The 13,711-nt window shown below is 35.1% G+C and overlaps 1 protein-coding gene across 1 annotated transcript in view; it reads left to right on the top strand.

The window, feature by feature from the left end:
* The first annotated feature begins 3,715 nt into the window (after positions 1-3,715).
* avl9 (AVL9 homolog (S. cerevisiase)) overlaps positions 3,716-13,711 on the top strand; it is a 136,838-nt gene continuing 126,842 nt past the window's right edge. The window contains exon 1 of the mRNA XM_028803836.2: positions 3,716-4,003. Coding sequence (XP_028659669.1) covers positions 3,920-4,003 — 84 coding nt within the window. The 5' untranslated portion in view covers positions 3,716-3,919. The remainder of the gene's footprint in view (positions 4,004-13,711) is intronic.

The following is a 13,711-nucleotide window of genomic DNA, read 5'->3' as shown; positions in this document are numbered from 1 at the left end:
TGCTCTCTGCAAACCCAAGTTAGGATTAAGCAGATTCTGTAAATGTAGTGTCACACCTCAACAAGTCACTGAAATGTATTGATGGACTCCACCTTTTTGTCAAATTAGTGTGTCAACTACTTTAAGGGAATCTATGTGCATTATACCTCCTTTCTGTAAGATCACACAATATGATAAAGACTTTCAAAATGAAAACTACTCTGTGATCTAAGAACAAATCTGGACAAGCATAATGTTACGATGCCATGTTTGTTAAACTTCATTGCTAGAGAACAGGAAAAACACTTTTGAATAAAGCTACTGCAAGACCAAATGTATATATGATTTAGTTACAGGTGTCTATGGCTGCAAATGAACATAATATTCATGGATCTACAATCTCCAATGGAAGAGGCATGAAGGAAACCTAGTATTTGTAAAATTTCATGCAGTCGATACTGCAGAAACTCTTGAGGGAATGCTAAGACTAATGTGAAACACTTTTTTTTTTTTTTTGTTCTTTATTTCGCCTTATACAATTTCTTGTATTAGGAATTTTGTTTGCCCTGTATGCTAGGAGATATGCATGACACTACCACATCACACATCACCACATCACCAATACTATAAATCAGGTGTGATCAGTTACATAGTGATATACGGTAAACTATGATATATACAATAATAAGAAAGCATGTCAGGTATAGTTGCTGTTTAAAATACAACAGCAAAACAAGTTACAAATGTAGCTCTGAACTATGGAATTGTTCCACAAATGAGATTTTACTTGTAGCAGAAATACTGGATTCAAAGTTTAAGGCACTTTTAAAGATTACTCACAGAGGAAGATTGGATACTTGTGTAAAATGTATAGAAAGGAATAACTTAAACCTATATGAGATATGCTTTAAAATAAGGCAGCCTGGTGGCAAAGTGGTAATGCAGCTGCCTCTCAAACATTATAGGTCCTCCCTTGGTGGATTTGGAAAGTTCTACCTGGTTCCACATGGGTTTCCTGTAGGTGCTCTGGATTCCTCCCACTTTCCATAGACATACAAGTTAGGGAAATTAGTGACACTGTTTGGTGTGTGTGTTCACCCTGCGATAGACTGGCACATTGTTCAGGGTGTGTTCCTCCCTTGTGCCCCAAGCTAGGTGGGTCAGGTTCCTGTGGCTGAACCTGGTCTGGATTGAGTGAGTTAGAAAATTACATGTTATAAAATAATTTTAAAACCTGACATAAGCATTAATCTAATTCATAAAAGGTATAGGTTATTATTTAAATCATAATGACATATTTATTAAAATGAAATTGAACTAATCTACTAATGTGTTATGAAACACGTTAATAAATATTCAGTAAAAAACTGACAAAATAATAGAAACATAACAAAAAAAATCAGGTCCAGCAGCTAGTATTAACTCCATGAATGAACCAGACTTGAAGTTGGGAAATGCACTGTTGAAAGGGAAGTTTCTCTTATGTGAATTTCCCATTGGGATTAATAAAGTATCTATCTATCTATCTATCTATCTATCTATCTATCTATCTATCTATCTATCTATCTATCTATCTATCTATCTATCTATCTATCTATCTATCTATCTATCTATCTATCTATCTATCTATCTATCTATCTATCTATCTATCTATCTATCTATCTTATAGTGCTGCATAAAAGCCACAATGGTAATAAAATAACAATAGCAGCAATAAAAAAATAATTACAAGACAAATTCTAATTTCTACCTAGTTTGTAATAAGTAATCATTTAACATACAATGCACGCCAGACACATCTAATAAACACCATTATTGCATACACCATTGAAAGTTGACAGAGTTGAACGTAGGTGCAGCTATTGGGATGTTCCCTTGCACCCACTCACTCTCTTTCTCTCTCTCTCTCTCTCTCTCTCCCCAAGTGCTCTCAGTATACCATCTATTATCTTCTACAAATGGTGTCAGGGTAGGCAAAAATTCGGAGAGTAATGTAATTCAAAAGTCCTAAGGTTGGGCAGGTCATCAGTTGTAGAACTCCAGAGTGTCTGAATGACACAGTGTGGTAACATTATAATAAACCAATCAGTGTTTAATTAGGTGCTTCACCGCACTTTTGTTAAAAATAAACACACAACTCTCTTAGTGCTTCTCCTAACAGAACCCAAACTAAACTGATAATAACATAATAAGAAAAAAAACAAGAATATATACGGTTACAGTCTCAGAAATAACAACAGCATATGTCTAACAATGAACAAACTGCAATGGCTAAGAGAAATCGGTGTTTCAAGGTGAAACTCACTATTGTGTCTTTGTACAAATTCAGATGGAATGCAGATTAACAACAGGTTTTGTCTTTGTATATTAAATATAACATGAACAGTTGAACATTCCACAAAAAAAAAAAAAAAAAAAAATTAAAAAAAAAAACCCCACAGCTTTCTGGCTGTCAGTCTCAATCCTTCTCTGGACCAAACCCCCATTTCTCATCTGATGCAACTTCCTCAATTTCCTCTTTTATATCCTGTCCTTTGACCTTTCAAACTTTATAGAAAAAAACTTGGCTTAAACTGATACTTTCTTTATATTGTATATACAAACAGCCATCTATCCATTACCCAACCCGCTATATCGTAACTACAGGGTCATGGTGGTCTGCTGGAGCCAATCCCAGCCAACACATGGTGAAAAGCAGGAAACAAACCCCTGGCAGGGCGCCAGCCCACCGCAGGGTGCGCACACACACCAAGCACACATATACAAACATAATTAAGTAAAAAGATACATTTCACATAACCAAAATGATTTCAATATAGACTTTATAGTTGTTTTTCCCAAACATATCACTCACCATCATAGACAGATGGACAATTCACAATTCCTAAATGCCACAAAAGGACATCCTCGTAAACGACTACAGAATTGAATCAGCATGTCTGAAAACCACTGATATTCACGGACAGTGCACAAAGATGCATAACTTGGTGTAAGGAGCTCTAAACCTGAACCCATGAGAAGCAGAAAAAAGGAATACGGGCTGCAAGACATCGTTCACCCCATTTCCTTCAGACAGAATTATGTTTAGAGAAAGCCAAATGATGTCTTTAACACACATTTCTTGCCAGCGCTTAAATATGGTGCAGATTTATAATGGTAGTCATTAGTTCCACGATGACAATGAAGCCATACACACACTGATAAACTAACCCAAGTGTGGTTGCATAAATACCAGGATGAACTCAAATACTTTCCATCGTTTCACAGATCACCGGATCTAAACATAACTGATACTTTATGGGAAGTTCTTTCAGTTCAGACCGCAAAGGGAATTTCCACCTGCTTAATCCCACAAAGAACTGGAGCCTCTTCTTCTTGATAAACGGTGCCATATCCCACTACACAGTCCAGGATTTGTATGACAGCAATCCAAAAAGGACTGAAACTGATCTAAGGGCGAAGAGTGACCCTTTTGCTAATCAGGTTCTGGGTAATATATTGTTAGATGCTTATGTTGAATTTCTGATATAACATATAAAGACCAGAAACAATCGTAGTAATTAACCAAAATACGACTAAATACAGTAATTTCAGTCTAAAAAAGCCTAAATCAGTGGCTGCAATGAGTGCGTGGGAACAGATTTCAGAATCCAAAATCCTTACCGATCGACCCTGCGCTTCTGTAAGCTGACCTGGATCCGACAGACAAGTGCGCGGGCGCGGCTGGTGACGTCACTCTAGCGAGGCGGAAGACAGCTCCTCTTGCGTACAGGGCGCGCGTTGTTGTGGTTTGATGAGCTGCTGGAAACCAACCTTCCTTTTCAATCTGTAATAATATTTATCTTTATTATTTTTCCTGAAGAAATCGCCAGCTCAAAAGAAACGGATACAGAGTAAAAATCGATCGTAACAACAAAAGAAAATAAACGCAACTGGTTCCATGGAGTCTCATGGTAAAGAAGAATCCAGGGGACCTGTTCTGCATATCGTAGTGGTGGGATTTCATCATAAGAAGGGCTGTCAGGTAAAATACGGGAAGCCATGGGTCAGGGGAACTGTTTATCTGTTTATGAACAACAGAAAAAAACTGTAACATGCTTGGCATAATATGTCACAACCCTGGGGATACTAAAAAATCTCCTTATGGATCGGTTCTGTTGGATCATTGATTATTCTGGTTTACTTGTTTTACACAACGCAGTATTGTGTAAATAAAGCACGTCAGCCATCATAAACATTGTAAGAGAACCAATGCAGTGAGGCCATAGCCTTGTCAAAATATTCTTTACGCGATTGATTTCATGCCTACCATGAATCACATGACTCACGTGTACTGTTTTGTATCAAAAGTCGTTAAAGCAGAAACAAAAAAATAGTCGATTAGCCTTTGATTGAAGTTTCACGGGTTGCAAGGAAAATAGTTATCTGCCTGTGATTGCATGTACAACTAACTCAACGACTAAAAAGTGAATCGTCTGGTATGGGAGCAGTAAAGGTCATAATTCTGTTTTCGTAATCTTCTCTTTGAAAAGTATGGCTTCGAGCTTTATTATTGTTATCATTATTATTATTGATGAGCGATCTGTCATTTCTGCTCGACGAACGATTATCCAACCGGCCAAGTATCCATCCATTTTTCTATCCCGCTTATGCACTGCAGGTTTGCTGGGATAAATAATAATTGTCATTGCCTACCCTAGCAGTCATCGTGCGCAAGGAAGGAACAATAATTGGACATGGAGCCAGTCCATCGCAAGGCGAACACACAGAACGCCAATTCACATAACCTGCACGTCTTTGGATCTTGTGAGGAAATCGATTAGACTAGATTAATGTGTTTTCGACTGTTTATTTAGACTCATAAAGATCTTGTGTAAATACTGAAGATTTGAAGAAAATATAGAGAATAGGAAAGCTTTAGGTTAATATACCATTTTATTACTAATTGAATAGGTAAAACATCGAGACTGGGACCACAAGGTTTGTGAGTTTGTTTTTCATTCAGTTCATAGCCAATCAATTCAGCTTACTGCCACCATTACTTAAGGCAGCATTAACAGGGACAGCACAGGAGAAAATAAAATGAAAGAGTGCAGCACACAGTTTTCCTCAAAAGCAGAGACAATACAAATGGTAAAAAATATAAATAGATATGCAATACCATTAGATATTCAAACAGCACATTTCAGCTTTAACCACACAAAAGTTTACCAGATGGAATAAATCTACAATTAGAGAGTTCAAGTAACCAGGCTTCAGATATCTCAGAGAGTTGTGCTTTTCCTACAGAGTATTCAGTGGGATGTCATTATGAAGCATACTTTATATAGTATACATTTTTTAAAGTACAGTACTAGATATTATTAGGGAGATGCCTCTTAAACTACTAGTTATAAATTGTAGCACTGTCACAAGGGTGGTGTCATTTAAATTCCAGACAATAAGCATTGGTCGCTGTTTACTGAAATTAATATATTAATTCAGTTATAATGAAAAATGAAGAACATGCTTTTTTCCCCTCTGGACAGTAGCAAGTAATTTTTCTCAGGTATTGCTGGTTCAGTTTTATAGAATTACCAAACATACACTGAAATCAGAAAATATGATTACATGCAATAAACTAGACTGGGAAACAGGTCAATAAAATGAAGTTAATTTTATTTTATGAATTATTTCTTAAGCATTGATACACTATTGCTTGCTGCATAATTAATTATTTCGGCATCTCAGCTTCTTCTTTGAAATTAGGGACTGTGGTAAGAAGCATTAAGTGTATCTACTCAAGCTTTGATACTGGTGATCTGTTATTTATTTATTAGGTAATATGTATTATAATATGTTATATTGTTGTATCATCTAATATTGTTCAGATATTGGATAACAGAAGTCATGCTTAGTTTTGATGCGGGTTAATACTGATTTTTACCTCTTATGCTAGAGCTATATCCTACATTTTAATAAAGTGTTAATTTAAACTTCCCTTTATATTTCTACATATTTTAAGTTTCAATGTCTCTTCCTGTGTAAGGATGTTACACCCAGTACATTTTGATGATTACCCATCTTGTTATATTGTTTGTATTTGTTGGACCAGTTTACATGAAAGGTGGTATATTTTCTAAAGTATGGTAGGTCCCAGTAGAAGTATCTAGCTAACTATCTAGTTATACCTAGTAGCTCTGTAATTTTTTTTTCACACATCCATCCTTCTGTCCATTTTCTAGCTAGCTAGCTAACTTTTTACAGGTAACACCCATCTATCCATTTTATTCCTTTAGTATGTAATCTAATAAAGGGTTGTGGAAATGAGAATCACAATTATACACAAACAACAAGTCAGTGCAGAGTTTTCAGTTTATGTAAATAAGCAAGTTTTTGTGATGTAGGTGGAAACAAGAGTCCTTGTTGAAAACATGCAAACTCCATTGTGACATGGTCAAGATGAGAATTGAACCTTGGCTTGTGTACCTGAGATGTAGCAGTACTATTCACTGTAATGCTATTGCAGAATAGAAAATATTTGAAACTGCACAGATTCTTGAATGAAAACTTCCTATTATAGTTAATATCATTGTACAACTTATGGATAATATTAGTATTATCAACAAATATACTGTTGTTAGTAATACAAGTTTCATTGTATTTTGTACATGTTAAAGTAATGATTCAGTAAACCTATAATATTGTAGATGGTTTGATATTAGAAGGTAATCATTGCACATCATCTACTCTTTTTAGGGCTGCATTAAAATTGTAAGTTATGAAGCAAGTTTTTTCTTTTTTTGCCAAGAATATTGAACAAAGTATTCTTTTAAAATTTCTGTCTTTGCTTAGTCTACTCTTTTACATTTTGTCTCAGCTACTTATACTTAGTAGTTTGCTTCTCTAGAATTTTGATGATGTAATTTTCTGGTGGGTAAAGATCTTCAGAATAGCTGTTTTAATATATTTATGTTTTTATTAACTTCTTTTTACAACCCCTAGTATACATTTACATTTTGTCCAGTTAAGTTTTTTTATTCTTTTTATTTTGCTTTGTATCAAATTTCCTTTTCTGATACAAGTTTTACTTTTTTTTTGTTATTTTTAAAAGTGGACATGTTATATTACCTAAGATGTCGGGCTGAATTAATAAGGAGGCCAATTTATTAATCTCTACCTCTGAGTTATTGTGTGTCACTGTAGTGAGAAGTCAAGCAAAATTACACCTTTTATTGGCTAACTAAAAGATTACAATATGCAAGCTTTCAAGGCAACTCAGGCCCCTTTTTCATGTGTGTCACTGAGAAAGTCACTTAATCTGGCATTGTTAAAAATATGTAAGCAAATGTACTTTGATTTGTATGTTTGATACAAATTATTGTTTTAATGGAAAATTTTCTATAAATAGTATTGTATGCATTTACAAATATACAGCGTCTTGTACAGGTACTTGGATCTTTTAAAAGTTTTCAAATATTACAGAGTTAGAAATGATATTTACACATATTTTTTTATTGCCAACACACCTGCTCAGGGTAAAAAATAAGTTATTTGTTTTCATGTATCTTTAAAAAAAAACTCAGTTATATTTAGTAGTTAAAGAAATATGCACACATATGCCCCCTGGTTGCTCTGTATTTTTACACATGAAGGAGATTAATGTGTAAAAAATTTTTTTACATTATATTATATTTGATTTATCTGCAAGGTATTGTAGAGATAAAAATGATAACATGGTTCTAGTTCTACATTAATTATGGTTGTTGCATTGATTTGAATGAACTGTGGAGCAGTAGTTGGAAGTGTCCGTACAGCCTGAGAATACAACTTTACACTAGACATTATAACATAGAATTTTCAGAGACATGTAATCCAATTTATGGTCATTAGGGCCAGGGTTACTGGGTGCTAGGCATGAAATATCCTTGGACAGGGCACTTGTCACCGGACCCATGCATACATCTACACTCGCATGGAGCTAGTTTTGACTCACCAGTTAAACTAACTTGCATGTTTTTGAGGGTGTGGGAGACATGCAGACACCGGGAAAAAGTGCAGACTCACACGGACAAGCTCTGGACAGATCAGTGAGGCAGCAACTCTACCCACTCTGCCACTGTGCGGCTCTAGATACAAATAAATTGTTATCCAGTCTTCTAGTCATTCATTCTTTATCATGCCAACCTCATTAAAGAGGGTCTGGGACTAATTAGGTTTTCATTATTCAGCACATTAAGAAACCTCCTTAATTTTGCTGTATATCTAAACTGAACAATTATAGTATAGATTCTTTGGAAATGTGGTGACAATTGGTTAAATTGATAGCAGAAATAATGCTTAAATTTTGAGTATGCTCAGGAGTCAAGCAAAATGACTTCTTTAATTGGTGAACTAAAAAGATTACAATATGCAAGCTTTCGAGGCAATGCAGGCACCTTCTTCAGGCAAGATGTAACCACATCCATTATATCTTGTCTGAAGAAAGGGCCAGAGTTGCCTTGAAACCTTGCATATTGTAATCTTTTTAGTTAGCCAATAAAAGGTGTCATTTTGCCAGACTTCTCACTACATCCATAATGGCTAACATGGTATAACACTCTTGTACTGCAGAGTATGCTTATTTGTTTGTTATTTAGATCATTTTTCACCAAATAATAACTTTTTCAACTTTCAATTTTTATTGTATATCCTGTTTTTCACTGATCACATCATCACTAGTTGCCTAAGTTTGGGATCATACTAAACTTTTTCTCTAGAGATATTCAGTCGTAGCCTTTGTTTTCATAATCTTAGGGAATCCTGGACAGTCACAGTGTGTCTTTGGTGGACAGTCATTTAATGAGACATCCCCAGCGACTCTGTCATTGCACTCTGGGAAGAGCCACAGCAAATTTAAAAGCTGCTTCTGTTGTCTTAAGCCATAGCAGTGGGCACCCGTGTGCGCAAGAGTTGACAATCATTTGGTGCTCAATTGGAAGTCCAAAGTATGCAGTGGTGCTGCAAGAAATGAAGGATGGCAGGTATTTTGCATTCAAACATGAGGTATTTCACTATAAAATGGAAAAAGAAAAAAGACTAGCCAAGGCTGTCATATATTGAAAAAAATTGTATAGCCATTGACATTGTCTGACAGCATTTTAATTGTCTGTCAAAATGCAAAGAGCTTGAAATACTTTGAAATTTTGATGCTGTGCTGAAAATGTATCAGTGAGTAATGTAATCTTTAACCCCTGAGATGTATAGTTTTGTAGTTTGACATCGTAAAGGCAATGAGAACCAGCAGCCTCATTAAGTCTGACATGCTGTCAGACCTAAAGTTGTGTTATGACATTTACAACTTGTACAGTTCATAAAGTTATGTGTTTTTCCCAGACTTGCGGAAGACAGCTTTCTGTCATCTACTGTTTCCAGTACACAGAAGAATTTATCATTTGATTACATTGATAAAACAGATGTGTGTTGTCAGCATACAAAAAAAGTGCTTTAAAAATACACCATATGTAACTGCAAATGGGAGCGAGTCAGTACGATCTTCAGACTAATACATAGTACTGTATTGTTATCATGATAATTATTATTTGATAAACATGAAGTAAACCACTTAAACAACAGTTATTGACAGTCTATTTGAATTCTTAAGGCTGTTTGGTAGAATGCATTGGTCAATAGTATCAAACGATGTACTTGCATCTTAAAGCATAATAGCAGTGCCACTTCCCAAATAAGAAATTTACTGACAGTTGAGGCAAATTCTGTCATGTGATCTGAAAATAATTTAAAATATTCTAAAGTTAGCAGTGCAGTTTTGATATTATAGTTTCTTATCGATTAGTTTCCTTGTTATGTATGAGTAATGTTAATCACATGTTAAAACAGGACATACAGGAGGATGTAAATATGGTGGAGGGTCGAAGACCAAAGAAATCAACAGTATAGTGTGATTTTAATTGGCATCTGGTGAGAAATATGTCTCTTACAAGATCTGTAAAAATGATCTCTGTTTGTAAAGGATTAGAGCCATGATGTTGGAGCACCTGAATCGAAAGCACAACAGAAGAGTGGTAAACCTTCTCCCACTCATATTTGGGGATAATCCAGCAGCATTTTCAATGTCAAACTATTGTGTTTCTTGTGGATGCTCAACAACTCCTTAACAATGCATAATCAGGGTCAATAATAATATGCAAAACCTCTTTTGTAAAGTATATTAATGATGATGATGGCTGCTGCACTGTAAAGAAAAATGTGCAAAATCCAGTTCATCTTGTAGTCTTTGCTTCCATCTAGTGGGTATAATCAAGCAGTGAACTCTAGGAAACTTTAGTCAACACTTTTCAATGATTTTAGCTTTCCAACCTTTATTGTTGACAGCTGCTTTGAAATTGTTAAGCTTGACCTTAAGGTTTATTACCATCCTTGTTGCTTGCACTTTTTGGAAAATATAATCCATCTATCTTCCAAACCTACTTTTCCAGAGCAGTATTGCAGGAAAGCTGAAGCCTACCCCATGAAGCAGTGGTTGCAAGGCAGGGACAAGCACTGGACATTTTAGAGCATACTTGTTGTATGGTTGAGAAGGAGAATTGTGCAAGAAAAAGCTCTGAGAAGTTTCTGTCATTTACCGTTTATCAATTTGGTCATTAAGAACAATGACCATAATTCAATCTTTGCCTACCTTATTGGACAAACATAGACTTATGTCCACCAAAGGAACCAATGCGAATTATCAATTTCTTCCTTTATAATCTACTATCAGCTCTGGATTTCTACTGTCTGTCTCGCTCTACATCAGGAAAGCCTTGGGATTAATGTTTACTCCATAAGAGGAAACCCGTAGTTCCTAGATGTGACCTGCAACAAAACACTTGAGCAGCCCTTACACTCCAAGTGGTAATTAAACTGACAGACCATGGCAGGGAAAGACAACCCATAATGGAGCTCCACCTGACAGAATTGACTTCAGCCTCTGTAAAGAACAGCAAGGTGCACAAGTAGGAAACGCTTTACTTAAAGCAATGCATTCATCTTGTTGAAGAGAAGAGATAACTGAGCAGAAAATCTCATCAACCATATTTTATAAAGAAGACTACTGTGTGAAACCTTAAATAGTATAACTTCAGTGTACAGCTGTCCACCTCGGTGTGATCAAAGCCAAGACAGAGAAGAGCATTTGGACACAAAAAATACAGAGCTCACCAATCCTTCTCCTAGAGTTAACAATTCAGACCAAAGCATTGCCTCCATGACAGGGGATGACAAGAGCCCAACAAACTAGACCTGAATATCATTGCTTTATACTTTTAATTCCAAGACTAGCATAAACTGTAACATTGTAGTTGGGTAAGGCTACTGAATATATCAACATGTTTTTCTGATTGTTGGTATTACTGTACTTGAAAGTAATAACCAGTGTAATGAGTAATTGTTTATCTTTCAGAAGTTGTTCTCCTGAACGTCTTAGGAAATTAAACTCCCAAAAAAACCTTAAATTAGTCCACAGTAGCTACCAGCACACATTCATGCAGCAGCTTCAAAGTTGTGTGACACACCCCCCCACACCCTTAACAAAGGAGCAGAGGAGCTGTGAACAGACTCAACACACACTATCAAAACACACAGGTGATAGATAGACAGATAGATAGATACAAAGGATTTGTGTGTTCATATGGCTAAAAGATAACCAGAAGTCATACAAAAGCTTTTAAAAGCTGATCCTGAATAAATAATGTATTCTTGGGCGAGAATTTGTAAAGAGAAATTTGATTCATACATTTATGTCCTCCTTATATGACAAAGGGAGAAATAAAACAAAGCTGAGTTAGATTTTTGTATTTTTTTATATTTCTGCATCATTATATACATGTATATCCATCTTTTATTATCCTTATTTTTTAATAGTAAAGTGTTTTATTTTGTTTATTACAGAAAGCATGTTTGGGTTTTTGTAGAAAAATAGTCTTGTCTAGTCCATGTCCAAACCATAAACATAGAAATAGTTTTTTTTTAATTTATATGTGCCTTTAATAATTTATTGATGTTGTTCATAAACTAAAATTTTTAATTTTTCATATTTCTGACATCCCGACTTGAACACAAATTGAGACCTCCCACAGAATATTTTTTATTTTTTTTATTTGATTTGATATACTTTATTAATTTTCGTATTTTCACTAAAAAAAAGACTCATGTCAGTAATTGGTTAAAAGGCTGAAAACCGATATTTGTAGCCCCTGCTTTTCTAGGGTAATTTAGTTGCTGTGCTCCTTTGCACAAGGTAATATGGTAGATGAACCTGGGTTAGTCCTTTTTTTTTCTTTTGCAGCAAACTTCTGCAGTGTAAACAAACAGCAGGGAATGTAGGCTTATTTTATCAGTGAAGGAGAGGTGATTGGTATATTAACCCTTACATTAAAGAAAGTGAAGTAATAATCTGAAAAGGTGTCCTGTGCAAATAGACAAATGACAAGAAAAACTACTTTAAAGATTTCAGACATTTATTTTGTCCTTTAAATTAAAATGGGCACTGCTTGAGTTTGGACAGTGGGCTTGTTTAAAATGCAGAAGCTTACACTTTTAATTGGAAAAAGAAAAAATAAAGACAAATATGAAATTGTTGCTTAGTAAACATTTGACTGTTTTTAAAAGATTCATGCTGTGTTTATTATTTATTGCTGTGTGTCATACAGCACAAGTTTTGTTAAGAAACAAGTACTACATAATTATGTGTATCCGTGTTTGTATATAAAGTCTCCGATACGGTTTGCATATTTGTAGCTGGAAATCCACAAAGGCAGAAAATGAATCACGAATCTTAAAATAGGAATAAAAAAAACTAAGCTTTCAACTCCTATCAGGAGTCATCATCAGTGGGAAATGATTAGACATATAGGAATCCAAGGCAAAGTTTTTAAGCCCAAGTAACACTCGGGTTTAATTCTAAGAAAGTTAAGTGTTTTTCCTTTTTTAACATATGTGGACCTTTCAAGATTTGATCTTCATTTAAACTGTATCTTTAGATAAAGTTGAAATAATTAAAAAAATGAAAAAGATTAAATATGACATTTCCCTCTGTGGAAAAGGTAAGTACACCTTTGGCTGTAATAGCCGGTATTTCCTTCTTTGGCAGAGGTAACCTCAAGTAGGTGTTTCATATAACTGTCTATCAGAGTACCTATATCTAAAGTAGACATAGGGAGAACATACAAAAGTGAGAATATTCAAAATGTGTACAGTCAGGGACTAGTCTTTGGATACAGAACAGGATACTGAATGTGTTTGACAGTAATGCTAACCTCTGTGCTGCCCTGTTGTGGGATTTGAAAATTCTTCACTGCTCAAGACCGAGGATGCTGAGTTTTTTGAGTCTGTCAGGGAAAAATGTACCTTTTAGTTCATAGATGCCAATTATGGATTTTTATGTCTGTAATTTAGTTAGGACAAAGTCCCTATAGGGAGTTGATGTAGGGGCATAAACTACAGGTTTTAAAGGCATATCTGCAATTTATTGTTAACAATAACAATGGTATGGTACAGAATCATTTGTGCTATTTCTGTGTATTCTTTCTTTGTAGTTATTTCTTGAAGTGAGACATATAGGAATTTTGTGTGCAGCTGGGGTGGTGATTTACAGTAAGTTTAAGTTAAGCTTACAGTATTTATTTACATCATTGGAACATTTATGCTTCAGCTGCAAGTACACTGTATGACTGCTTGTTGAGGATGGATTGCTGTAATTCTTACACATGTATGT

The sequence above is a fragment of the Erpetoichthys calabaricus genome, chromosome 6 (genome assembly GCF_900747795.2).
Source record: "Erpetoichthys calabaricus chromosome 6, fErpCal1.3, whole genome shotgun sequence".
NCBI classification, from domain to species: domain Eukaryota; kingdom Metazoa; phylum Chordata; class Cladistia; order Polypteriformes; family Polypteridae; genus Erpetoichthys; species Erpetoichthys calabaricus.
Note: the sequence above shows the minus strand (reverse complement) of the source record. Positions and strands in the feature narration are given on the sequence as shown.